General features: G+C 53.1%; 7 protein-coding genes across 7 annotated transcripts; 4 read left to right on the forward strand and 3 right to left on the reverse strand.

The window, feature by feature from the left end:
• Positions 1 to 4,908: 4,908 nt before the first annotated feature.
• On the forward strand, positions 4,909 to 6,546 carry COL26b_014182 (uncharacterized protein; the record flags this gene model as incomplete). Its single annotated transcript, XM_053186759.1, has 1 exon — positions 4,909 to 6,546. One exon carries the CDS (start codon positions 4,909 to 4,911, stop codon positions 6,544 to 6,546), a length of 1,638 nt encoding a protein of 545 aa, XP_053029290.1.
• An 8,120-nt stretch (positions 6,547 to 14,666) lies between these two features.
• COL26b_014183 (uncharacterized protein) lies at positions 14,667 to 15,512 on the forward strand (the record flags this gene model as incomplete). The annotated part of the gene is made up of 3 exons (XM_053186760.1): positions 14,667 to 14,793; positions 14,856 to 14,915; positions 14,968 to 15,512. 3 exons carry the CDS (start codon positions 14,667 to 14,669, stop codon positions 15,510 to 15,512), a joined length of 732 nt encoding a protein of 243 aa, XP_053029291.1.
• Positions 15,513 to 15,551: 39 nt separating this feature from the next.
• Positions 15,552 to 16,528, forward strand: COL26b_014184 (uncharacterized protein; the record flags this gene model as incomplete). The annotated part of the gene is made up of 2 exons (XM_053186761.1): positions 15,552 to 15,939; positions 15,990 to 16,528. 2 exons carry the CDS (start codon positions 15,552 to 15,554, stop codon positions 16,526 to 16,528), a joined length of 927 nt encoding a protein of 308 aa, XP_053029292.1.
• Positions 16,529 to 17,141: 613 nt separating this feature from the next.
• Positions 17,142 to 18,280, reverse strand: COL26b_014185 (uncharacterized protein; the record flags this gene model as incomplete). Its single annotated transcript, XM_053186762.1, has 2 exons — positions 17,142 to 17,908; positions 17,968 to 18,280. 2 exons carry the CDS (start codon positions 18,278 to 18,280, stop codon positions 17,142 to 17,144), a joined length of 1,080 nt encoding a protein of 359 aa, XP_053029293.1.
• Positions 18,281 to 19,345: 1,065 nt separating this feature from the next.
• COL26b_014186 (uncharacterized protein) lies at positions 19,346 to 20,356 on the reverse strand (the record flags this gene model as incomplete). Its single annotated transcript, XM_053186763.1, has 1 exon — positions 19,346 to 20,356. The coding sequence occupies one exon, from the start codon at positions 20,354 to 20,356 to the stop codon at positions 19,346 to 19,348; it is 1,011 nt and encodes a 336-aa protein (XP_053029294.1).
• A 353-nt stretch (positions 20,357 to 20,709) lies between these two features.
• Positions 20,710 to 21,570, forward strand: COL26b_014187 (uncharacterized protein; the record flags this gene model as incomplete). Its single annotated transcript, XM_053186764.1, has 1 exon — positions 20,710 to 21,570. The coding sequence occupies one exon, from the start codon at positions 20,710 to 20,712 to the stop codon at positions 21,568 to 21,570; it is 861 nt and encodes a 286-aa protein (XP_053029295.1).
• Positions 21,571 to 22,740: 1,170 nt separating this feature from the next.
• COL26b_014188 (uncharacterized protein) lies at positions 22,741 to 26,047 on the reverse strand (the record flags this gene model as incomplete). The annotated part of the gene is made up of 5 exons (XM_053186765.1): positions 22,741 to 23,617; positions 23,798 to 23,852; positions 23,917 to 24,306; positions 24,382 to 24,954; positions 25,003 to 26,047. The coding sequence occupies 5 exons, from the start codon at positions 26,045 to 26,047 to the stop codon at positions 22,741 to 22,743; spliced, it is 2,940 nt and encodes a 979-aa protein (XP_053029296.1).
• Between the last annotated feature and the right edge of the window lie 1,714 nt (positions 26,048 to 27,761).

Raw genomic sequence — 27,761 nt, forward strand, 5'->3', positions numbered from 1 at the left:
GAAGCGGCGTGTACTGCAGAGTATGTAGCTAGAGCCTGCGGCCCTCCACGCCACATACCCTTCGGGAGGTCTGCCGCAAGGGCGGCTGCGCCCTTGCCGCTAAGGCGTTAAATACAAAACAAACAAACAAACAAACAAACACTCACATAAATGACGGGAAAGTCTTCAAATACTGCTTGGTATCCGTATTTTGATACGCCACATCTGCCCATCTCATCTTGTAATTCAACCGAAAATTGTGGGAGGTCTCGTTTCCCCGTAGGTCTTATGTACCATGAACCCTACTTTTGTTGGTTCTCAAGAGGAGTGAAATACGAGCATGCGGAGAATCCCAACTTCGATGGTTGGAGAACAACACTGACCATTGTGACTATTTGTGGTGTTGACAGCGAATCACAGGCTTGAAGGGCCCAATTCCAATGCGTCAACGGTCTTCATTCATTGCGTCTAATAGCACACCATACATGTGAAATTTCATCCTACGAACCTTGCTCAACCCCGAAGCCCGGAGTTTACAACCTCGATCTAGGCAGAATGTGGATATGCAACCACCTCAACACCAGCTGCTGTCTCATGTTGCATGAAAATTCGCCAACCAGCATCGTTAAAGAGCGCTCAATCGCTCTAGCCGATGTATTCCCACAGAGATACAACGACGAGTAAAATGAAAAAGGCTGCCAGGCAATCACAGCGGGCGCGATGCGAGACAGTTGCGCTGATGGGTACGGCCGTGGGTATGTGCATTGTCGGTTTGTCGTATGTCCAAGACGGCTCAAGATTGCCACTGGGTATCGTCGTCGTCACACTGATCACAGTGCTGATATTTCGCGTATCCTGAATGGGGGTAGCGTTCCAGAACCGATGAGCGGAAGTAAGCGTGTTCGGCAATGATGTAGTACGAGTTGCCGTTGTGGTCGGCGGACCCCCTCTCTGGGTCCACGTGCACATTCGAGGTAGCTCGGTTACTGTACTTGAAGGTGACTGGACCGAGCTTGCTGTAGGACCAGCAGTGTATATATTGGCAAACGCCCAGATCTCCATGGCGGTCTCTGCGATTCAACTCAGCATGTGTGATGAGAGACTGCAAAGCCACGCGCCAACTTGTCTTTTATAGCATTGGTGATCTGGGGCCAGAACTCGCTGTAGGCGTAGAGGTGGTATGTTGAATGTGTTAGATTATCTCAGTAGCCTGCGGTGTTGAGATTGCCGCCATATGTGGCTGATGTATGCCATTTCAATAGATAATCCTGGTGCCATGAGATCTGGAAACTTTGTCTCCTCGACCTTTCAGTTTCAGATGATGACGCTACCGTACTCGCAAGACTACCTTCCTGCAAAGTGCGGGCGGTCAGTTGCTGATGCTTATGAAGATCTTTTACTCTTTCCGGCTTTTGCAGCATCCCATTCTGCATCACAAGCATGTCCGCAAAGCTTACTCCAAAAAACTGTGTTTCGACAACGGCTGGAGGAGGCGAACCGAGTTGCGACAAGCAGTGGCACTGATGATCCGCCATCCCCGTTTCGCCCGGGCAGTGAGTTTGGTTCCATGAACAAACCACCAACATCCGACCAGACGATATGTCTCAGGGACTTGGAGTCGACTGAGAGATCTGGGCCCTCTCCTCAGATCCTCAATATTCATGACCGGGAAGAGGTGGGAGGAACAAGGCGCAAGCTAAGGATTGTGATGCCGAAAAAATGACGTCTCCAACAAGTTGCGCCATCCCACGAGGAAACGGGTGACTTTGAGCATGTCTAGTCATAGCCTGGATTTATACAAAGCCAGAACGTCTGGTGTATACTGTACTGTAGCAGGCTTCATCTTAGCGAGATCTGAGGATTGGGAAAATTGAATGCATATGTATCTGTGCAATTCCCGCGTTGCGATAGCATCGTGCCGCAAGATTACAACGATGAGCTGCATTAAGGCTTGCATTTTCCACTACAGGTATGCTAATTCCTGCTACTGGTCCGACTGATTACTTGCCAACCCTCAATTTGACGACCACTGGAACACAGGTGGACAACTCCAAACACCAGGGTAGACACCTATCACATGACCATCGTCAGACACAAAATAGTACGCCATCCTACCATTGACGAACTCCATGACAAGTCTGCCGCTCGTCACCCAGCTGAATGTGGCCCCAGGAGTGATTGTTGCATGCTGAACGACGTCGCGAAGGCGGCCCTTTCTAGAGCTCTTTGGGCTAGCAAATAGTAAGCTTTCCAGCATGCGACAAGCGATAAGACATGAAGCGTACCGTGAATCATGTGTAATGGGATGCTTTGCGTTTCCGCCCCGAGCAGGAGCAGGCGCTTTTCGGCTTGGCGAACTATTGTGCGCGTCCGTGTCGGCTAGGAGAGGCATTATCAATAACCTGAAGAGGAGTTGAGCTGCTACTGTACTAAAACTCACTCTTTGGTGAAGAGCTCTCCATTTCCATATAATTCGCTTTCCAGACAGTAAAATTTGTTGGCCACGACGTGATTGTACAATGATTTTTCGTCGCTAGTTTTCTGCCTCGAGATGCGTAAGGTGTTTTCATGTATGCCTGGCCGGACAGTTTCCCCCGGGAATGGGCGTACTTGTTACAGTATCCTTTCAGGATATTTGACTCCGATGGTCCTCGCTGCATGATCGCATATATTCTGTACTTGACTGGGTTGATCCGATAAACATGGTCAAAAGAGACTTCGAAGCGCGTGGCCGGTTTGGGAGTTGTCACGCATAGGTAGTTACGGCTTCTATGGACACGAAAAATGTCGCGCAATTTTTTGATACATGTACTGAAGCAGTCGATAGATCAACAAGACGCTATTGAAGTACTTCCTATGTAGGAGCAACGGATTCTGCTTTTCGAACGGAGCTTCTGAACTTTGACACACAGACTGAAAAGTATAAACATTCAAGTGGCCTTCGATGCCACAGTAGAAACGCAACGTATTTTTCGCAGAGGCCTTCGTTTGTCTTACAGTAGCTGTCGCTGACGCAAGCTTCGACTTACGCGATGGATCTGCGGAACCGAGATCCATCAGAGCTTTTCTTCGGTGCCGATCCGTATCCCGTGGAATTTGAAGAAGTCCTTACCTCTTCTGACTCGTGGTCTTCCGGTGTATATACCCCAACTTCTAGCAGCAATAGTCCCGAGCAGACAGGTGGTGTTCCAATACAATATGTACCGACAAACGACGCCTCCTACCTCGAACACGAATATCCAGATCCATTCGAAAATGCCTTAGCCTCGAGGAACGACGATAGCAACGACGAAGCTGCTAGTTCGACACTGGCATCGTCGAGGGATTGGGTCGGGAATCAAGAACACCAAGAAACCCAGGGGGCTCATATGGTACCCCTTACGCTAGACCATGGCTGGATGCGCTCTTACACACTCGATAGAATGACTTTATTTTCCATGTTCTCGTTCGAACGCCAGAACGCCTCTTCAGACGGGGGGTATCAACGAATGCTCGTCAACAACATCAGCTCGATTGTGGCCGGAAAATTCAAGCATTGCGTCACATGCTCACGCGTTCTACGAATCTCTTCTTACGTGACTCGATCGGAGACACGATTCTGCATACCCTGGCAGGAGATTTTGGATTACCAAATTTGTCGGCGGAAACCGAAGGTTATGACATTTTACGGCGGCTTTTCGATCTTGGACCAGACGGTTTCGGCCCATCAGTAAGGGAATGCTGTCTATCTATGATTGATTGGCAAAACGAAGGGTATTCCGTGCCTGACGGAATCTCTATCGAACCATTCATGCATACGCCTCTCGGTGTCGCAATCCTATACAACAACCTCGCCTGCGCGGAGCTCCTACTTCAACATGGAGCTGATCCGAATATCCCCGGAGAGTGGGGACAAAGTCCGCTGTTCTTTGCTAATCGGAACAGGAGCGAAGAAGCAGTCGAGCTGCTAATCGCTCACGGAGCCCTCCTGTAATAGCAGCCGAGTTCCTAGCCAGACATCGGTCCTGCCACAAGATGTTGGCTTATGCAATCGATCAATAGAGCTCTACTGAATCTTCTTTGGAAAACTTGTTATTATATACTGTGGCGAGCCACGCAAACCACCCACCAGCTTCTATGGCAATAGCAATCAATGCATGTACTTTTGACGAGGTAGTGATGCCATTTTTGTGTAGAGGCTTGACACGCACACTGCAAACCTCCTCAGCCGAAGTTCGGTTATCTACTTCCCTGTCTGCTTTGGCGATTGCAGCATCAGCAGCTCGGGCTCCACTTCCATGGAGGGTTCTAGAACATCATTGCTTGCTGCGGGTAATGTCGGCCGGCCGGTTTTTGGAAGTGCAGTGAATTTCTGCCCTTTCAGCGGGTTTCAGTCAGAGCTGGCTCAACGGTGGCCTATCCCTCTTGCGGGAAATGAGCGCTACTTTGTTCGGAAGCGCACGGTGGGGCTGTCCAACGAAGTGAAGGTCGTCTTTTTGGAGACGAGTACCGCGCGTTGTTGCGGCTGCTACTTGGGCTCTAAAATGGTCTGTCTGTTCTAGCCTTGCATTACCCTGGTGGGGGGCCTCCCACGGCGGTAGATATGGCCATAGCAGGTGGCCGCGAGCCCTGCGACGATCCCAAACGGCATGTTACACCGTCTGAGGTCCACCGCCGTTGCCGTCCTCTTATGACACGTCCATTATCTTTGATTACACTCTGCACAAGAAGTCAGAAACAGCTCTCGACGGTAGCATCCGACATGAGAGCTCTGCCATAACAGGGAGTTGACTGCACAAAGACACAAATAATAGAAAGTTAAATAACGAAGATAATGTTGTGATTCCATGACTGTCCTGCACCAGTTGACCGTATCCATACGACTTCACCATTGCCTCAAAAATCTCACATTACATCGTTAGCCACACAAACTTGCCCCTTCTCATTACAATGGAGAGAATCAAGGCAAACACGCTCGAGACAGACGTCATCATTGTTGGCGCAGGGTTTAGCGGTTGTTATTCTTTGTTCAAGATTCGAGAAGCGGGTTTTTCTGCCAAGATCCTTGAGCGTGGAGATGACTTTGGCGGCGTTTGGCACTTCAACCGGTATCCCGGTGCCAGGGTCGACTCCGACACGCCCGCCTATCAATTCAGCTTGTCTAAAGTCTGGGCCGACTTCCATTTTACCGAGCGATTTCCTGGTCATGAGGAAATTCGCAAATACTTTCAGCACGTCGATGCAACACTGGGTCTGCGCAAGGACACGATCTTCGACGCCCGAGTCAACGAGGTGAAATATGACGCAGCAAAGAAACGCTGGCATTTCCAAACGACAAAGGGGCTATGTGCTATCTCCAAGTATGCAATCTTCGCATGCGGCTCGGTGAACAAGCCATACATGCCTCCTTTCCCAAATCAGGATACGTTCCATGGGCGAATAGTCCACCCATCCAAGTGGCCCAGCGACCTCCAACTGGAGGGCAAGAAGATTGGCATCGTAGGGCAGGGAGCGTCCGGTCTGCAGATCGTACAGGAGCTTGCTCGACTAGACTGCAAGCTGACAGTCTTTGTTCGCAACCCTTGCATCGCGGTCCCGATGCACCAGAGACAGCTATCGTACCGAGAGTCTGAGGAGCTGAAACACTACTACGACGCCATATTTGCGCAGGCCAAGTTCAGTTCGTCTTCAGCCCTCCCGTACAACCAAAACTCCGGCTTGATGCTCTGCAAGACTGAAGCAGAACGCGACGACCTGTTCGAACGGTTGTGGACCAGGGGTGGCCTCGGTCTAACGCAATCAAATTATCGCGATATTTCATCCGACAAGACAGCTAATGCATACTTGTACAACTTTTGGGTTCACAGAACGCGAAGCCGCATGACCGATACCAAGAAAATGGACATCGTCGCGCCCCTGGAACAGTTCGAATGGTTCGGATCGACACGCGTCAACCTTGAGATGAACTACTACGAGACGCTGGACCGAGCGGATGTCGAGCTAGTAGATCTCAAGGAGACCCCAATACAAGCCTTTGATAGAGAGGGCATTCTCACAGGCCCACCAGATGCCGCCACGCACCACGACTTGGACATTGTCATCATGGCCACCGGATACGATTGCGTCACGGGGAGCCTTCTAGACATGAATATCCATGACAAGAACGGTGTCCGATTGAGGGACGTTTGGCAGAGCGGTATCAGCACCTACCTTGGAATGATGATACCCAACATGCCCAATGCATTCATGCTATATGGGCCGCAAGGGCCGACAACGCAGACCAATGCACCGCCCTTCATTGAACTCCAGGTTGACTGGGTGGTGAGCCTCCTAGAGCGGATGCACGAGGACAGTCTTCAATCGATTGAACCATCGGAGGAGGCTTGTCGATTGTGGAAAGGACTCGTAATGGAAGCGTTCGAGTCGACTCTTTTTCGCAACAGCACTGCGTGGTGGACTGGCGCGAACATCCCGGACAAGACGATTGAGCCGCTCATTTTTCTGGGCGGTGTTCAGCAATGGAGAGAGTCGTGTAGCCGTTCTCTAGAAGATTGGACGGACTTCGTCGTATCCAAAGCGGAGGAATAGGTTCGAATCGCGTGGTCTTGCTAGCTGGAGCTACTGGTTGTTACGTTCTGGGTAGCTATAGTAGTTATGGTGGTAATGTTTGATCCTTTCATATGACGCCGTGATACATTATCAGGTCCCGCAATGATATCTGGAGCGAAGTCAATTGGTGGCGAACTGTGGCCAATAATACCGTTCTTTACTCTGTAGTACAAGAACAACAGCCTCCATGCGCGCTTTGATCCGAGGATCTCGCACAACCGTCTCGACTAACTGAGCAATTTCATTTTGGGGCCGTCTCTCTTTGAACTGACTCCAATGTAAGACTAGTCATCAGTATTCTTCAACACGGCTAAGGCCAGTCCTCGCGCCCGTAGGCCAAAAGTAGCGGTATAAATGGTCATTTAGGCTGGAATTCTTTACCGAGCTTAGGAAAGATCTCAATTCAACTTTCCGCGAGATATTACACCATGCGTTCCATTCGTCCCTAATTACATACTAGACCTTACGGCTGACGCACTTTGTATGCATACATACGAGATGAAAGTTCCGCCCAGTGAGCGGATCTGTAGAAGTCGCTCTGGTTCAGGGCGAGCTGTGATCGATTTTTCTGGGGGTAAGCCCTGGAGGCGCCTGTTCTCTCATTTCTCACCATGAAGGCTCATCCTGAGGGTGGAGTCGATCTCCTTCATATTCTTTCTTGAAATTGGCAACTATTGCAAAAGCCAGGGATCTCTTGATAAACGTGACAGTGGTTTGGGCGTACACAAAGTCTTGAACCGTACGCCGATCGCTGCAATGATGGCTTTGATCTTACTAAACCAATTGGCAACTGCTGAAATCTGATATCGTAGGCCTGCCATTGAAAGTGCAGCTTTAATGGGCATGATGTGGTACGAATAAGTCAGTAAGGTCGTTTGAAAAACATGTATGGGATAGATGGATTAAGAAGCAACGGTCCGGAGGGACTGGGAAAACCTATGACTTTATGCTATACAGATCCATACAGACCTGCGGGACAGGCAAGCAAGTCGACCAGGGCTGGGCAACACCCGGACGGCCGGGACGGTCGAAGAAGCCAATCACTGTCTCTATCAGGTCCTGACTCAAAGTGCCTTCTTAGGGGCCTGTTAGCTTATCTTTCATGTTGTGGTTGTAGTGACTCGATGAGGGGTGTGTGGGCTGGCGCAGGACCCTCAAGAAGACCTTGTCCTGGGACATGAACACCCCGAATGCGCAAGTAAGGCGAATGAACGACCGGCAGACGGTAGCATCCCGTTCAAGATTCGTAGAGACTACCGCAGGAAGTACAGTATTGAGCATAAGTTGCTTCCTCTTTGGAACACACTTCATCTTTTCTGATCTTGACCCACACAGCCTGGAATCAGAGCTGATCTACTGTATACAGACCACCGCGGTCAGCAGCGGCTGAATGGCTGCTGTCGAAGCCGGTCTTGGATACTTCCAGGTAGCCTTCGATTACGTGCCGTCACTCGCACTGTCGCCCATTATCTCGACCCCACATTTTGCTTGCAAACAAGTCGCCACAGCCATTACCGGAGGTTTAAAGGGGTCCATCACAGCAACTTTCAGCTTCTCAAACATTGTCAATATTTGCAAAAGAGGAAGTGACATATGCACAATACTGTAGTCACAACACTTGTGGAAAGGGCACCACTGAGGTAGAAGTTGGGCCGGCGATACAACAACAAAAGCACTCGAAGAGCAATCTCACAGTACACATATATGACTCGTCGACCAAGTCTATGTTGAGATACGGCTGAACAGATGTCGGTGGCTTTCTCAATCATGGAAAGGCAACTGTGAGACACTGTATAGATGTGTGTGTGTGTGTGTGTGTGTTGATTCGCGCCCTAATGAGGCTCAGTTCAAGGCAAATCCGTGCTTGCATGAGTCCTTGGCCATAGGGAAGAGTTGTGAGAAAAATCATCCTGGCAGCAAACACAATTCAATCAGGCTCTTTCTTTGACGCCAAAATCTTGCGACCAAAGTCGCTCCGCAGACTGCCGGAGAAGGGGCGAGTGAAAGACGGGACAGGCTCTCAACGCCAGGGGCTGATTCTGGCTATCCGATGGCAGAAACATCGCAAGAATCGCTTTACGCTCGCATAACAACCGCGACAGCATGTCTACTTTGGGCGGTCTACAAGTACCGTATGTGCTTGCTCTAATGGCATTGCTTTCCTTCAAAAGAACGACGTCTGTACCGAAATCAGATGATCGATCGACGCGACAGTATTGACAACAACTTGAACCAAGATGGAAGTACCTCAGCTTTCTACAACCGGCAGACCCGACAACCTCACTGCGAGGCTTGTTGCTATCATTATACACGAGATGACGACATGCATCTCGCGCTGGCGGGAGTATGCTGCCTCTAAAGACGCGCAGCTTCAGCAGCTTCACAAAGATAATCAACAATACAAGGCACGCGTCGAAGCCCAGGATCGAACCATCAATGCACAAGCCGAGCTAATCAAGCCATTTGGAGATGGAAATGTCTCCCATAGAGCTGTCTTGTGGCACCATATCGCCGGCAGCTTTCTCCATGTCGATCCAGGGTCCAAAGACGTCAGATTCCATCGCAGACCCACAGCCAAGCTTTGCGGGCGAGACAGTGCAAAATTCCCCGCAGGAGATGTACGGCCAATCGCCCGATGACGATAATGCGGACATATCGGAAGACGCTTTTGCTCCGTTGATGGCACTGGCAATGACGGCGGCAGAGGACATCGGTGGACAGAGTCCCGATGCGGGGGAGAGAGCGCAGCCTGAGATTCAAAGTCCGCGTAAGAGAGGCATGGAAGAAGCAGAGGAAGAAGCAGAGGAAGAAGCAGACGCTCTTTTGAAACGAGGACGTTATATGTAACTGTAGAATTGGGAAGCTTCCATGATTGGTCTTGATGCCTTGACTGTTCTGATCACAATATATCGTACACAATTGAGTTCTGTGCAACGACGGTTCATCAAAACATGGCTGTGATGAGACGGCACTTCTTGGGCTTAGTATCTGTGGGCCAGCGGGCCGAAAGACACATTATTGGGTCGAAAGATTGAATTACGTGCCACACTACATGACCGATCCTTGGGAGCGATGAGGGGATAGTTACACGCAGTTGCGCGACGAGACATATTCGAACTGGCCGGAGCATGCAGCCTTGTAGGCCACAAAGCCACGCGAGAGGCATTCTAGATATCATTGCGTTCGTCAGAAGAAGGAACCATCTCAGGTTACGATACTCACTAGCAGGCTTACCGGGTGAAGCTAAGCAAGTTGAGGTTAAAAATGTAATGAGAACTGATTTGTTTATGTCATCCCACGACCATCAAGGATATAGTATTGGAGAACGATCATTAGGAACGAGATCTATTACAACCCCAGCTGTGTAGCCATGTTTCCTTGATGCATCCTAGCCTGTGCTTTCATCTGTGCTTTCATCTGTGCTTTTCGAATTGGCAAGATTTATTCGAGGCAGTATGGATGTGGCCCTCAACAATTAAAATACGTTTCTTCCAAACTTGCATCTGTCATGCTAACCAACTCAAGGCTGTCCGGTATGGAGCTTCATCAAGTCATCACGCCTGTGAAGGAGGGAGCATTGGGCAACCATTGAGGGATGCCCTCTCTCTTGTTCCCTCTGTCTCAGATGACATGAGTGCGGGGCCGGCAGCCCGCTTCTCAGCCGATGTGCTTTGGCGGCCGTGCGATCGGCAGACGGACGGTCGGGTGCCCAGTTTCTATGGCGCACTGGATGCAATAAGACAGGTTGTATCCAATCTCAACCATGCCTGCGTCTTCATGGTCGTCAGTCGTAGTGAGCTCGGCCTCCTTGCGACAGCGCATGCAGCGGAGCTTGATAATCGTCGGCGTAGACATGACGGAAACTGGTGCATGTGGATGTTTTGGGTGTTGATGCTCTATGTACTGTGTTAGTCGGCGCACAGCGTAGAGAATATGGACACTAGAAAGAGAATAAAAAGCGAAAAAAAAAGAAGACGAAAAGAAAGAAAAGACTCTGTCTTGTACAAGCCGCCTTAATAGCTAGATGTGACCACAGCTTGCTTCGTAAGTGTTCGGACATGGCTGTGATGGCTCTTGTCTTTGAAGTGGTTGTTCTTCATGGCGCGAACAGCCAGTAAGGGAAGGGGTTGTACTTGTCAACATTCATTTCCGGCACCACCTATCAGCTTGAGCCTGTGACTGTAGTGCCAGGGGGTTTACTGCTATATGCCGTCGTCGTCTCAAAGTATGGCAAGGTAAGTGCATCACCTACATGCCGTGAAGGAACGCCAGCGAGACCTCGAGACGCATCCCCGACCACCATGCAGGTATGCTCACATCCATCCTAATGGCAACGTTTGTTCCATGGGGAGGCGTTTTGAGGGTCGTCTCGAAGCCCACCAAGCCACAAAGATGGCGTCAATGGCTCTTGCCTACCTGTAGTGATGGTGAGGGAAAAGGCTGACCGACCAGCGGCGACCGGCGCACAATGCCTCGTATCATTGCATTGCTTCCGCTATCTACTCCCCATTGGCGCCAATCTGGCTATTGTTTGATGTTTGAGATGCGTCACTACAAGATTACCGTGGTGCGAGCTCGATACTGCGCCCACTTATCGCTGCCTGACTGACGTCACGAATCATCTACCGTCTACAGAAGGGCTCACTCCAGCCGCAGGCTTTTGACACTGCACGCCTAGGTAAACGATATCAAAGGGACATACTATGAAGGCTGTAAGCACCCACAGCATTAGCAATCATAATGGAAGTGTGAGAGCGGAGAGTCACGTTTAATCATGAGGTTGGAAGAGATGATTGTATTATAGATATCTAACTACCTTCCAGTGAATGGCGATCACCACCGCTCGCACTTCAAATGCTGTCACGTCTCTACACTGGCTCAATCACGCAAGTGATAGATTTCCAGGCGGCACCACGGGGAGGTTGCAGAGTCCGATTTCGCCGCCCGCATAACCATGCCTGGCATCACTAGGAATATTCGACCAACGGATAACAAAAGAAATCATCATTAGGAATATTCGACTAATGGCATCATTGGGAATATTCGACCAATGGGGGGGTGCCACACCGTTAGGACTATTCAACTAACGGAGGGCGTCATCATTGGGACTATTCAACCAATGGGGGGTGCCACACCGTTAGGACTATTCAACTAACGGAGGGCGCATAATCATGCCTGACATCATTGGAAAGATCCAACGGCATCGCTATATGGCAACGTCAAGACAGCGTCAACGGCACTCGGCGAAAGATTCGCCATATGGCACGTCAAGACACCATCAACGGCAACTCAGCGATGGGGGTGGGAGGCCCAGCCCACCAAGAAAGTTCCTCATTCCAACCGGGAAAAGAACGCCCTACTTATACTTCCGTCCACCTCCTCCTTCTCCTCCCGAGGCCTGCGAAATCAAGGAGGCAGGGCCGCCCCTTGTGCGATGACGTCGCAAACCCGCTCTTGGCCGTTGGGAAAACAAACAGTCTCGCATCTGGCTCAATCCTAGATGGGCGCTGTGGTGGGGCGGGAAGGAAAACACCAGACTTGCGGGGCCTAAGTGGGCAAACATCTACAGTTTGCTCTCGTTGGGCGGGGGTCTAGACCGGGGCTGGAACAGCTAGAACAGGCGACGGGTTTGTGGAATTGCCGACCGGAGTGGTGGGTCCAGACCGTTGGAACGAGACCGAAGACAAAAAGGGTTGGTGGCGAATGCGGGAGTCGAAATTGGCTCTGGACCCACGTGGGTTTTGGGGATCATCGGACGCACGCAAGATGTGCCTGTTGTCTTGGGCGCGGGCACATCTGGCGCTAGCATCCGGCGGGGGCATCCGGCGGGGCATCTGGGGGAGGGAGCATATTTTGAATGCGACCTGCCACCCCACCTGTTCAAGCGGAGCCCCCACATTCGCGGTCGGGAGTTCCTGCACCTGCGGACTAGGGGGGGTATCTCTTGCGCATTCAACGGCAATAGCTATGGTTTAAACCGGCTGTTCTTCCACGCGTGATGTTGTACGTCAAGCTAAGCCTGCCCTTTTTGATGCGTGTCTGTTGGAGAGCAAGGAGCGAATTGACGGTCGCTCTGTTAATGGACTTGTATCGTGTCAACATTGTAGCGGACTGTCTCTTTCTGCGGATTTTATCACTAATCATCGCAAGGACTTCGTTCACCATAGATCATTTCCTAGCGGGTATGATAAGTTGGGTGCAATGATGAGGAAGTGGAAACGCTATGTCGACTACGACCGGGACATGGCCGCTCGAATGCTTTTCCTTCCTCGTCAAGCCACCTCATGCAGCTGCGAGTTTTGCTACGTAGCTACGCAATGACGAATAAGCCTCTCGCTGTTTCGGTTATGGAGCGTATTGCAATAGCACCGATAGGGCTGTAAACTGTTAATTGTCAACAACGGAGATGTTCAATGGTGTTAGAGTTGCACTTTCTTCTACAGCTTCTATTTGTAAGGGGCTGGCCCCTAGGCTTGTTCAACGTAGAGGTGCCGTCGATTGACTATTCTAAGCTGAAGAGGAAAAGGGACTTTACAAGGATGGACGCCTAGCTATGGAGATACGCGGTCGGACTAGGCGGTGTGCTGCGGCAGAATAGTGGATCCGGCGGAGCCGGATCTCGGTAACTGCTCCGGCAAAGCCGGAGATCTCGGCCGGGCTCTAGCCCGTGACACTATTCAGACGATAGCTGAAACTCCTGGCTAGAGATGTGGGCTAGTCCGTGTATATTCTGTGCAAGCGTGAGTGTTTAAGACAGGCCGCGCGTAATCAGATCGCTGAGGCGCCCGCAAACTGTACTAGCAGTGATTATAGCGCTGCAGGACCGAGTCAAACGGTCACCAGAACACAAGCAGATTCTGATCAGCAAAGTCAGACATGAGGTTTTCGATCCATAAATCTGTAAAGCCGATGGAAAGATCCCGCTTCCAAACGATGAATGCGCATAGCGTGACGATGTATTATCTTGGGTTGTGCTCAATTGGTTGATGGTTGTGAAATTGATTTTTAAACTACTTCTTACGCCGTCCGTATTCTATGGGTTGGCCAAAGAGGAAGTATATGTGATGTCTTATAGCCCTGGATTCCGTAGAACACCGCTTAACAATCCTGCTCAGTCACTTCGATTACGCGAATAACATCACGTCCTATGCATCCACGTGAGCAAGAGAGTCGCCCATCCGTACAGGGTCAGGCTTGCCAGAACCACTCACCTCAAATCTGACACCGCTGAACAATTTGAACAAAGATGCGATGAGATTTCAACCTTGGGGCTGAAAGTTGGATGGCCCCTCTGTAGTGGAAGTATGGCGGTGCTGCTACTCGTGGCTATTCAGGGACGGCATCATATGCTGTATGTCTCTGGCCATTGTTGAGATGTCGGACTCCAAGGCGGATTGCTGACCAGGGTTCATTGTGCCTCGAAGCGTGTATTCTGTGATGGATCGCATCAAGTTCGCTGCCAACTGTCGAAGTATTTGGCAGTGTTCGACAGACCTTACGGTACTCATCGTCAGCGGCGTGGACCGAGTCGGCGGAGGAAGATGGCAGGTGTAAACAACGAAGGGGCAAGGAACGGTCGAGAAGACATGTACAATGACTGTTGGAAGATGTTTCTGTGCAAAGACTTTGGGAGCCATCTTGAATATTTATACAGTATCATGGCCATTATATGTATGACGTAGATGAATTGCTGTGAAGATGGACGAAGCCAGACCGAACCTGAAGCTGACGCTCATGGTCGCGCCCCGGTTCATGCTTGAATACAAGGCCATTAGAAGCTCTGTGTTCGAGACAACCGCATTATGATCTTGCGTCATATGTATCAGCCCGGAAACGGCTCTGGTAAAACACAACCTCTTGTGACATGGCTTCCTTTTGTTACACAGCGGCAAACCAGAGTTCCATGCAAGCGACAATTTAACTGAACACCCTTAAAGATTGATTCTAGTCTCATGATACTGCGGGGGACACCGTGTAACTATGCCTTTGGTCCTCAAGATTATTGTTTCCACTCCTCTCTTGGCGCATCTCTCTAGTGTGCGGCTCCTCTAGGTCTCGTTTGACTTTCGCTTCCTTGAAACCATTTCAATTGCCTCCTCATGGACTTCGACAAGTCACTATTCCTCGACACGATCTGGGATGTCACATCGGACGGTCGCCACGAGCCATCTCGCTCCAACATCCCGCTGCACTACCAGCGTGCCAGGGCAATATGCCAGGGCCAAGGTAAGGAGCACAGATGTGCTTACCATAGGGTCTCAAACACCTTGGTGCTAAACACAGATCAGGTCTGACGATCGGTGACATCGCTGAGCTATCTCCAAGATTCTGGGACTTCCACTTCAACCGTAAGTTTTCCTTCATGTTTGGATTTAACCAAGCTCAACGACTTTATCCTAGCGGTGTCTTCCCGGGACATGACGGCATTCATCATCGCAACGATCCATCTCAACTTATGTGTCGGCACGATTGCTAAGTTCTCCCGGGAGCGACCTGACCTCAATGCCATACCGGACGAGCTTCTGAATTTCAGGGCATGTGGAGAGTTCATGTTGACAGAGGTCGACCATGGCCTCGATGCGCGAAATCTGGAGACCACTGCGACGATGGAGACAGACGGGTCCTTCGTTCTGAATACGCCGACCGCGGGCGCCGCTAAAGCAATGCCTCCTACATCGCCGCTGGCTGGCATGGCCCGCGTTGCTGTTGTCTTCGCTCGGCTCATCGTGAGCGGCAATGACCGAGGGGTGAAGCCTTTCGTCGTACGGATCAATGACGCCGGAGGTATGTGCGATGGCGTTGTGTCGCGTGTGCTCCCTGTCAGACCCGGGACCAAACCGCTGGACCACTCCATCACAACGTTCCGGAATGTGCGCCTTCGACCCGAAGCGCTTCTCGGATCGCCGTTGCCAGCGCACAACGAGCGAGAGGATTTCCTCGCCTAGATCTGGAGGGTGTCCGTCGGCACGCTCTCTCTCTCCATCATGGGCGTGTCTGCCATCAGGGTCGCAGGCTGTATCGCCGCCACGTACAGCCAGCGTCGTCTGGTTGGAGACGCGGAAAAGCTGCCCATCATGCAGTTCAGCACGCAACAGCGACCGATCCTGAAAGCGCTAGCGCACGGAGAAGTCTTGCATGCCTACGCGAAGTGGAGCGTTGGCGAATTTATGAATCCGAGGCATAACGCCGACGTCCGCAGAGGGATCGCCACTGCCTTCAAGGTGCTGGTGGTCCGGTCGTCTCGTCTGCTCTCGGAGCTAGCGGAGCGATGCGGCTGGCAAGGATTGTACGCGCATAACCAGATAAGCGAACTCGCGTCGACCTTTCAGGGAAACTCCGTGGCCGAGGGCGATACTCTGGTCATCAGCATCCGTAGGTTCTAGTTCAGCGCGAAACTGTGCTTCGATACTGACATCCGACAGGCCTAGCTTCCGAAATCCTGATGAACAAATACCGCCTTCCACAGGCGACCGACCCGAAAAGACCTCTTGCGCTGTACGAGAACGGAATACTCGAGGAGGCCGTGAGCCAAACGGCCCTTACATCGAACCTGTCCCGTAGCATCAGGGGCGCGTCCTACAATGATAGCGTTCTCCCCCGATGTAGAGCGATTGTGGAGGCCATCGGACAGCGCATGGCATACGAGGCCGCGAAGGCGCAAGGTAACATTGTTACTGAAGTGCTCGACTTATTTGAGGCGTCTTGTATCCAGGAAGATTCCAGCTGGTTTGTCGAGCACGGCTACGGTACCCGGTCTATGTTCTGGGACAATGAGAAACGAGCATATGGCAGCCTTCTGCCCCTCTTGCCCTCGTTGGTGGACAGAGCAAATGCGAAAGCATACATCACGGCCCCGTTGATCGACGAGGCATCCAGGAACGCATTCATCAAGGGGTTGCCGGCGTTTGGCGCCAGTAGGGATGACGTTATAGCAGAGCAGGCGCCAAAGTCGAGACTTTGAGTCAGGAAAACATAGTCAAAGTCATTTGTCACGCTGTAAATTGATAAGTCTTTGCAAGATACGAATAAAACATATGACCGTGTCCATGATAGAGGTGCCTGGTGGCGATGCAGTAGTTCGGACAGTGTGCCCTGGCGATGTGAGCTTGCTGGCTTTGTCTCCGACGGTGTAGCACGTTTTGTTTGCTTCACTTACAACAGCCTCTCGGTGGCAGATGTTGCCTCACGAACACGAACAGCTAGACAAAGTCAACAGCGGCAGCATGGTTCAATGTGCCAGTAAGAGAGTAACCCGATGGAGCCCTGCTCTATACTATCTCATGCTCCTGTCTAATGTGAGGGGTCCTCCAAGACGACAATCAGAGCTCTGTGCAGGGAACACTCGCAGCAACGAACAGGATCTCGATAAGTGCACTTCACAGGAATGCACTCACGGGCTGGCCTGAAACCGAGATTCAGATGAAATTAAATCCGAACCATGTCACAAGGAAGAATACTCGGCGACGCATTGGTACAGTTGAAGGCCCGGTCATTTGAAGGGATCCGTATGAATTGTATGAGAAGCCTTGGTTCTCCCAGAACATATACCCGAACCTTCAACTATCTACACCGGTCTATTCCGGAAAGTAGATGGCGACCTTCGCCTCCTTCTTCCCATTAAAGCGGTTGTAGTACTCTGGGGCATCTTCAATGCCAATGACTGCGCTGATCACAAAGCTGGGATGGGCCTTGCCGCTGTTGATGAGATCGATCAACTGGGGAGCATACTCCTTCGGGTCTACAGCTCCAGTTCGAAAACTCAGGCCCTTACTGAAGAAGGTTGAGACAGGAAAGGGAATTGTGGGCGACATAACACTGCCGTACGGTGCCCCTGGCGAGCTGTCCTGAGATTTGTACACACCCAGCTGGCCTATACCTCCTCCGAAATGGGCCAGATCGATCATCTGTCGCACGACAACGCTCTCGTCCATTTCAAGGTTGGAGTTCAAAGCCTCCATACCAACACAGTCGACGACGCGCATCACTCCGCGTGGCTCACGTGCCAGGATCTGGGCGACGGGATCTTCGTGTTCGAAGTTGACCGGGATGGCTCCGATGGATGCTGCGAGCTCGAGGCGTTTCTCGACATGGTCGACGACATAGACCTTGGAAGCCCCACGCAAGATGGCCGAGTAAGCCGAAAGCAGACCGACGGGACCCGCGCCGAAGATGGCGACAGAATCGCCAGCTTGGAACCCGGTGTAATCGATACCGGCCCAGCCTGTGGCGAAGATGTCCGACACCGTGAGATAGTCGTGCTCGATCGTCGAGTTGGCGGTTTCGCGGGTCAAGGGGATCGGGATCAGATTTGTGTCGGCGAAAGGGACCCGCGCGTATTCAGCTATTCATCTTGTCGTCAGCTCACTGCACTCTCAACGTGCTCAACGGGACTGCTTATACCTTGGAGCCCACCGAGACCCATCTCACTGTTGCCGAAGCCGAAATATTCCTTCGATGTCGGCTCCATCTCCAAGTGATCCGGGGATACGGTGTCAGGGATGATCACGTAGTCCCCGATGGAAACGGAGGACACAGCGTCACCGATCTCCGATACGTAGCCGACGGCCTCGTGGCCCATTGTCCATGGAACGGCACCGCCCATGTAGCCGCGGTAGATATGCAGGTCGGATCCGCATACGGCCGAGGTGGTCACCCGCACAACGACATCGGTCTCATTGACGATGGTTGGTCTGGCGACGTCTTGAACCGTCATCTCGAAAGGGGTGCCATGATAAACGACGGCGCGCATGGTCACATTTGGCCAAGAAAGATGAAGAGACATGCTTCTTTCGGTGAATTCTGTTGGCTTTCGTTGCCTAGCGTAGATCGGGCGATGCTCTTGTTCGTATGTGTTGTGGGATACTTTGGATGCTCTGCCGTACGATGGTTGAACACTTGTAGTTTGGAGATACCGACCATATATATACATGGGAAATGGAGACCGATAATTCGCATTCTTCATCGAGACCGTCTCATCCAAAGCGAGCCCCAGAGGCAGCAAACGCCAAAGAAGCAAGACCTGACCTGCCAGCTATGCCAAAACACTACCGTTCGCTGTATCTGAATGTCTTCGTTGTTGAGGCCGCAATTCCGGCAGTCAAAATCCCGCGCCTATTCCTGGGTTGTCACGCCAAGGTATGCTCCACCTGATCATTCTGGATCGCGGTGGGGACAGGAAACGATTCGGCTCAAGGCAGTTCTGGACTCGGCTGATACAACGCCAGCACAGCACAACCCCGCAGATACTGTACATGAATGTTTTCGAAGAATGATAAAACTCCACATATCCAGGGTTGCATCTGGACCTGCATCGATAGCATCGGGGGAGGTGGGGGTGCCAGAGACGATGTCTCCTCGTAGGTGAAGTGACCAGTGACGCCGTGGTCGACCGGCAAGCCAACGCCAGACACATTTCCTTAGAGGGGCGATTCATCGTTTTCCCTTCCTTCCAATGCTTATGTGGCGTAGATTTAGTCCTCGAACGCATGCCTGCGTTCATCTGCAAGGTAAACAGTAGGTTCGCAGGGCCTTGGAAAGACAATCAATACATGTATGTCGGAATTGAATGATGTTTTTGGGACCCTTATGTGGCTTTACGAAATACAGTCGCAATCTGGAGGCCGAGAGACTGTCAAATAACTCACTACACTGGCTTATGCCTCTTCATTCCGTCCTTCTATCAAGTCATCCACATGAAAACACAACGTTCGCCTAGCAAGCAGCATGACTGGCATGACTGGCAAGATGACAAGTTCTGCGCATTGACGGCTGCTTCTGTCTACCCATCTTGGCTCAGTTGAACATACTCTACGCCAGGAGTGATCCCTGCTTTCTGGCAAACGCATGCATCCATGTCCTCGTGGGTCACCTGGGAACCTCCTGCGCCGTACAAACCTGTCTCCGAGTCCTGTTTTGCCCTAGCTCGGTCGGTGGTCGGGCCCACAGACCCCAGCAGCATCTTCTGGCCGAGGAGCGGGCCCGGGCCGCGCAGCAGTATCTGGCCCGCGTCCAGGTGGAGATGGCCGATGATGTCCATGCCGGCTTGCCCGAGGTCGTCTAGTTCTTTCCACTGCTGTCCACCCTTGCTATGAGGGGTGCCAAGAGAGATGAGGTGCATCGTGTAGAGATCTTGACGCAGTGCCTTTTCGGACTCTTTGACGCGCCTCGCCAACGGAGCGAACAGCGCCCTGCACTGCTTTTTGATGTTGATGAGGGTTACGTTGGGGATTTCGTCCGGAACGAAGCTGATGGAGATGGTCGGCGTCGCTCCGTTGTCACTGGTTAGGCTTGCCTGAGCAACGTTGGCTTGTAGGATGAATTGGGCCTGCAACTTCAATATGCCGCTCACGTTCAACGTCGGCGGCTCGCTCGTGATCTTTTCGTGCATGTCCATGAACTCGTCCAAGTCCCAGGTCTTGGCAAATCGAGCAAGGGCGGCAACAAGCTCTGGCTCGACCTGGCTTTTGACGTCTACGTCGCCTAGATCCCTGTTCCATCGGATCTTCTCGATGACGGCACTTATCCGCTGTTCGGCAGTCTTGAGCTCTTCGACGCGCTGGTCAGCAGCCGCCGCCGGTCTGCCATCCCACAGGCGGAGGACGTCTGCTTTAGATACAGCTGCCAGTATATCCAGGTAGAGCTGTCTCTCTTCTGCCGCATCCAGGTCGTCATCTATTTCAGATAGGTAATCAAGGCACTTGACCAGAACCCGAAGCCCATGAATAGACGCTAGCTGTTGCATGTGGCTCAGCAGCTTGGCCTGGGCGATCCTTTGCGAGCTATCGAGCATGTTGTTGTTTATGACATGGACAACAAAAGTGAAGCTGCGAGACTTCCCGCCTTGATCAACCCAAAGTCGCAGCACACGGCACGCCTCATTATGTTCGTTGTATGCGTATTGAGGCGGACGAGTGGTGGTCAGCGGGTAGTGAATGAATGAGCCTTGATATACATCTGCCCGTGGGCTGCCTGATGGCCTCGAGGAACTACAACCCATTGTCACGGCGAGGCTGGGGTTGGAACTGTATCGATGATCAGCAGACGAGTTCTGACACGATATTCCCTGGCATACCACTCCAAAGTATGCCACATGCGCGTTCGACTGGATTTGGCTGACGCTGATGGCAGGTAAAACTACCAATGATGGTTCGACAAGCCAAGGCTGCGTATAACGCTGGTTTACAGATGAACCAAAACACCGTGCTCTTCTCACTCCTGTCGTCGAATTTGCCGGCCGAGGAGAAGACAGAAGAGCGGCTGTCCGGCGAGGCGAACGTCTTCCTTGCCGCTGGAACGGAAACAACGGCGACGGCGCTCAGTCTCTGCACGTACCATCTCCTTAAGAACCCGGAAATCGTGGCAAAGACGAGAGCTGAGCTGTTCGCGGTGGTGAAGAACCCGGAAGCGCTGCCTGACTGGTTCGTTCTTGAACGGTTGCCGTACCTGACCGCTGTCATCAAAGAGACGCTCCGACTGATGTACGGGCTCTCGTCGAGGTTGCCCAGAATCGCACCCGATGAGGATGTGCTGTATCAGGGCACGTGGACTCCTCCTGCGATGACACAAGCAGTGAGCGTCAGACACGTGATCCCCCGAGGGTATGCCATGGGCATGTCGGCCTATCTGGTACACACGGATGAACGTCTGTTTCCGAACCCAGCCAAGTTCGCTCCTGAGCGATGGCTTCTCAGAGACGGGAGGAAAGACAGGCGTCTTGAGCGGTATCTCCTCACTTTTTCGAGGGGCAGCCGACAGTGTCTCGGTATGCAGTACGTTTTTGCCATCCCGTCTGTGGTTACCCAGTTCATGCACCCAGCTGACCACAGGGCTTTCGACAGGCTAGCATACTGCGAACTGTATATCGCTGTCGCGGCGCTGATTCTGAGAGCCATGGATAACATGAGGCTGTTCGACACAACAGATGCCGACGTCGTGTATGACTTCGATCTCGCCCTGGGAATGCCCAAGAGGGGCGGTAAGGGGATTCGGGTCAACATGAGCTGATCGAGCCTTGTATGGAGTGGCCACGAACAGCACGTCCCGGACGAGCCGAGCCCCCAACAAGCAATTCGCAAGACACAGCATGCAACACAGGCCTCACTTTTCGTCCTGGACTATTCTTCCCCTCGCCTTCCGTATTTTCCCCTGCAATTTCTTGCGTACTTCGTCCGGGCTCAGATTCTGGAACATCGAGCGAAAGTATATATCTTCGTGTTTGATCATTTCATTGTCGCCGTTATCCGAGATGGACCAGTAGCTCAGCTGTCGGTGGCTTTGGAGGCTTCCGTATACAGCATGTCGCTTGTTCTCCGGAGATCGTATCCAACCAACAAGTGCGCGTTCCGCCGATGATGTTTTTCGACCTGGTCCGTCGCGCAATGGTTTTGGCTTTCGTTTGTTCTTCGTGGACGATTGCCGTGGCGGCTGTTTTTTCTCGTTCGGGGAAGGTCGAGGATGATTGGGCTGCCTCGGTCGATGTGGTGTCGGCGTAACTGTGGTATCGTTAGCGTCGATTTGTGCCGAGTGCGCTCTACGGACCTGTCCTTGAGCCTAGGTAGATCACATCGTCCGTATGGTTGTGGTTCAGAGGCGATGTCGTTCTCGTCGTCGATGCCATGGCTGTTGGCAAAGTAAGCATGTTATATGACAATGTGCAAACTGGGACCGTCGTCAAGCCCATGAATATCATATCATTGTCGCAACCACGACTTGTGATTAGCGCCGTCGTTATTGTTGCCACGCTGAGGTGTATCTGCGAAAGTACAAGTGCGTCGACAACTTCTGTGTTGTCGGAACTGCTCAGAGCTCGGGCCATCTTGGCAGTCTACAACTGCACCAATCAACGCGAGCGTGACAATGTTGACGTGCCTTGCCTGAATTCATGCCGATCCAGTCACTGTATGCACGCCTCAGGCATCAAGCGGGCTCCCTACAAGCTTAGTGTTCGTGGTTGTGGCAGACGCATGCTTTCAGTTACACAATCCTCATATGTGCTGGGCCTTGCTTCCCAAGCCCTGAGCTCCGCGCATGTAATGACTCGTAGCATTCACATTACGGCGGCATGCACCCCAAAGCTCTTGACTCAATGACGTTTTTCTCAAACCTACAGTACGCTACTGGCACGATCACAGCAAGAATACCGAACGTCTCTCTGCTCCTACCAACCCCATTTGTCTACCGCTTCAATCTCGGTCGCTTACGGCTAGCATCTTCATCATCATCATCCCGACATCGTTTCTTACGGTGGTCCGAGGTGCCGAAGCACTGCTCCAGCTTTTGGCTCCGCACCAGCTGCTGCACTGTGAATGGCGAGCCGCTGATAGTGCGACCCTCGTTGGGTGTCTCCCACAGGCAGACGCTAAGCGACTCCTGCAGACTGGTGACGCGAAACTTCACCTCCAGGCGGAAATGACCATCTGGAAAAGCCGTCGGGTATGACGCGAAGTCGCCCTCTACTTCATGGCCACCGACGCGGAAACGAGCCTTGCTTCTAGCGAGCTGCCGCATGAACTCTGTCAGGCTTTCAGAGCCGGCAGCCAGCCTGCAACGGATGTGTCCGCAGCACTCGTATCCCCCGTCGGAAAACACGTACGGTTGCGAGGCACGCAGCTCAAAGAGGAACAGCTCCGCCCTCGCACACAGCACCAGACGCCTCAGCGCTGGCAGGCCTTCAAAGGTGCACTCATCATCACGATCAGGGTCGTCGAAGCTGGACAGGCTGTCCAACGGCGGTTCGGGGCCGTCGAACTCGACATCAAAGCGGAAGAACTCACCCGATCGACCGACCTTCTTTTGTGCGACGACCCGCTGCCAGGCGTTCTTGTCGCGGTTCAGGAATGCCCGCGCCAGCCGGAGGGGAAAGCAGTCCCGCCAACCGCCGTCAGACACGCGGGCTGAGGAGCCAGTGCCCACGGAGACCAGAAGGCTTGGGTCGGGGACCTCGGGGAAAATCGAACCTACCTCTTGCAAGGCGATAGCAGACGGGTTGTTGGCCACCAAGCCACCGTCCTGGAACGTCCCGAGGCCGTCAATTGACCAAGGCGTGAAATAGCTGTGCACCCATTAGCATTGATCGGTCCTGGCAGGCAATTGACTGCGGCAGCAAGTTGCACGCCCTGGAACTGGCCGGTACTGACTACGGTGCAGCAGTGGCACATCGGAGGCTGCAAATCATGTCAATCAGTAAACGGGAGACACAGCCCTAGCGCAGGAACGCGCGGGAACCACACACATCTCCCACAAAGCCACCTGGCCCCCATTGACGCTCGTCTTGAGCAAGTCATAGTCTAGCCAGCTGGTCAGCATCAACCTGCGGTATCAGATCGCCTCAACAGAAACGGGGAAAACTACCGCGATCCCCGCCCCGCTCGCCCGCTCCATTGTAGTTCGTGAAGATGCAGGCGCTTGCGTCGTGTACGGTAGCGACCGTCATGCCGACCATGGCACCCATCTTATCGGCGGCCGAGTAGTCGGCGATGCTCTTGTCGGAGCCAAACATGTCTCGCAGGGCCTGTTCGATGTGATGCGATGGATACCTGCTGTCAAAAAGAAGCACAGCTGCAGCCTGGACAACTGTGGCAAAAACAGGGACCTGCATCATCAGTCGCATGAAAGAGCTTATAATTGGGATGGACGGAACCCCGCGGGGCGTGAATGCGTGGTTCGAAAAAGACTCGAAGCGGGCGATGCACTCGTCCACCGTCCAGCCGTTGATGCACAGAGCACCAGCGCTGATGGCGCCTGGGACGATCTGTCAGCTTGGGAATTGTTCACATGTGCGTTGCATTTGCAGCGGCAGCGTTCTGTTTAACAGACCTGAGCTCGTGCCAAAGATTACGTCAAAGTTTTGCTGCACCGGGTGGCTGGGCAGGGCGATGTCGTCTTCGAGCTGCTTCAGCAGCTTGAGAGGGTACTTCCCACGCGTCCCGCCGCCGTCGATACACAGGACCCGGATCGACGCGGTGTCCGGCTTCACGCGTACCTGCATACCAATGTTTCGTCCGCAGAGCATGCACTCGTCGACCTCGACCAGCCACGGATCAGCCGCACTCACGACGCCGAACACCTTGACGCAATTCATGCACTGGCCGTGACCGCACTCCGGCAAAAATTGCGGGCGGCGCCGCAGACAGTGGTAGCATGTGCTGTCGGATCGAAACCTGGCCCAGTCCTTCGTGAAGGCGGCAGCAAGCTGTCGGTGGAGTGACGCTGAGCTTTGGCCCATCTTCAGCTGCCGGAACATGTGGGTCATCTGGTCTTCGATCATCTTGGAGAACTGGGACGGTAAGACGAAGTCGGTGGACCCTTCGTGCGCGAGGACGGCGGTGCCGCACACGTTGTGGCAGACGTCCTTGTAGAACATTTGGAAGACTTCGCGCGGATCGAAGACTGCAACTCGTCAGTAAGGACCAAAGGCAACGGAGACCCGTGCCTTACGATGCATGCCCGGGGGGTACTGGTCTAGCAGAATGCTGGAGGCGATGACTGGCACGGCGAATCTCTTCAAATCGTCGACGGAGTCACAGTGCATGAGGAAACGCGCGAGGTGCGCTTGCAGATCTGCCGCCACCGGGTTGTCCAGCCGAGAGACGGCGAGAAAGTTGAGGGGCGGCGCGCCGGCACCGCCAGCGTGCTCCGCGGCGTGGCGGAGAAGACCGGCCAGATGGGTGGCCGAGAAGAGGCAGCTGGCGAGGACGCGCTCGACCCGTTTCGTCTCGGCCATGTAGGAAAGCTCGTTGTGTAATATGTCCCAGCGGAGAGAATGCAGATGGCGTCGCAGGGACTTGGGAGTCGTGTCGGCCAGGCTGATGACGCGGACGCCGTGGAAGCGTTCGGACACGTGGGTGTCTGTCCTCTTGCGGATGGCCTGTAACAACTGGCTACGTGTAGAGCTTTCTTCGCCGCCGTTCGTGACAATCACCAACCAGGGCCGCACCGACGACGTAGACGGTGTGCCCATCTCCAGCCACGACGCAAGCCGCTGGGCGACGGTCTCTACGCCGCCAAGGTCGTCGGCAAAAAAGCAGACAGCATCGGCAAACGGGAGGAACATGCGACTGTAGACATGGTCGGAGAACTCCGCTACCGTGGACGGTATGGCTTCACCGTGAGGGTTCGACAGCGGTCTTGCTACGAGTTCATGGCAGAGCGTGGATTTTCTTGGCCTTCCGAGCCGCTTATGGGGTGGGATGTCGGCGTCGGCAATTAGCGTGGGCCTTGCGCCGGACGCGCCTACCGGGGCGAGGGAAAGATGGATCTCGCCGTGGCCCCGGGTTGTGTTAGGCGTGGTGATGTCCACGCCGAGCCTTTTCATGACGACCCGCTTGGTCGCGTTTCCTATTAGCACGAGTGTACTCGGGTACTGGCTGTCCGGACGTGGCAGGCCGTCCAGCAGTCTCTGAGCACGGTCCGTGGTCTCTACAACGTATGTCTGGTCCTTGGTTGCGGCGCGCAGCCAGCCTGTGTGCTTACAGCGGATCATTGTGTGCACCGAGTTAAGTTTACCAGCTACTACGGGGCAGAGGAGGAACGGGTCCGTCTTATAGCAGTGGCAGAGGGCAGTTGAGAAGCTAGAACGAGCTGGAGAGCTGGACTCGAAGCCGATAATGCATGGCGTGAGTTGATGATTGTCATTGAAGACCCTTTGTCAACACTCTGAAGGCACTTCCGCCGGAGTATTCGTCCAAAGTCGAGCGTAGTTCCATTCTTTCCATTCCGGCTTTGCAGTGAACACAACGACCGAATTGGCTGACGTAGCCGAATCCTGGTTGTCTACAACGCGGGTGCCGTGGGCTACAGTACCTCGCCGGGCCCTGGCACAGCCAATTTGACATACACACTCAAGAGCGTAGGAAGACTGTGAGTAGATCGAATTTGCGCCTTTTGTACTGTAGTACTGCACAGTACAGTATGAGTGAGCGTTGTCTTTGTCTTTTGTCTCTACTTCTACTGTACAGCATGTGATTACAGTATCGTGCTGGGCACCCTTCGACAGATCCCGCCAGCAATGCACTGCAACACTATACGCGACGCCCAGACCTCACAATCTCAACCATCAGGTCCTCCATTGGACGGCCGTTTCCGGGAGACTACTCGAACCCACACGGGCGTTTACCAACATGGGAAGATACGCTGTGGTGGAACAGACAGGCAACATGTCACCTACGCCTACCCAACTAAGCTGGTGCCGGCTGCAGAAGCAGTTACAGTAGGGCCAGTTGACGTAGCGTCTACTGTCCAAATTCCAGGTCCAAAGGGGATCGTACGCAGGCTCCAAGCCGTCTTGCGTCGACACAATCGGACTCGGCATTGGATAGTCGGTAGAGGGGTCCCCTTCCGGCTGGCTTCTCTCGGGGGACGTGCAGCCGTATAGGGCCCGAGGACTACCGTAGTTGTGACCCGGTTCGGACATGCTCCCCGGCAAAACATCGCGCGAATTGGATGCACACGGTGTAGAGGGCGGTGCCACGCTGCTTTTCCTAGCAGTCGATGTCTTCGCCTTTTTCCTGCGATTCGCTCGGGGTTTGCGCGTTGGTTGGAGTTCCGCGAGTCCTGCTTCTGCAAGCTTCCAAAGGGAGCCTTTGCCGTCCACTCGCTGGAAGGCCTGTGTACCAACATTAGCAGGGGCCCTCCCCTCACTTCGCAAATCTCCACGAACCTGGTTCAGGCAGAGGTTCGAGCGGACGCTGTTTTTCCATCCTTTGTGTGCTCTATTAGCTCTCCTGGTGTTTTGCTCAAACCAGTTGTACAGTTCGCGCAGGCCCATCTGCTTCGTTGTCTTGCTGAGAAATGCGATTCGTATGAGTTCCGCGTATGTCATCCGCCCGCCGTCATCCACTTTGGTGCCGGCGGTCGGCGATGATTCGTCGGCTGTCTGGGCCAGGCAGGAGAAGGCCAGGTCCCCAGTCAAGGTGTGCTGCGGTATGCCGTTTTGGGCTGGCACGTCCACGCCTTCATGAGACGTGGGGTGGTGTGGTTTTCGAGGAAGTGAGGGAGAGTTGACTGCAGCAGAAATGGGCGATGTGCGAACGAGATCCATGGATTCAAGCTGCCGCGCGAGCGTGCGCACGTCCTGCCATGGAAGCCAGTCGACTCAGCGAAGACGGCTGCGTTGAATTAATGCTCTTATTTTCGGATGGTATGTACATACTATAGCCCAGCCCTTCGCCCACTTGCACTCTCAGGAAGTCGTCGGT

This window comes from Colletotrichum chrysophilum (assembly GCF_026319265.1).
Source record: "Colletotrichum chrysophilum strain AFK26 chromosome Unknown scaffold_305, whole genome shotgun sequence".
NCBI classification, from domain to species: domain Eukaryota; kingdom Fungi; phylum Ascomycota; class Sordariomycetes; order Glomerellales; family Glomerellaceae; genus Colletotrichum; species Colletotrichum chrysophilum.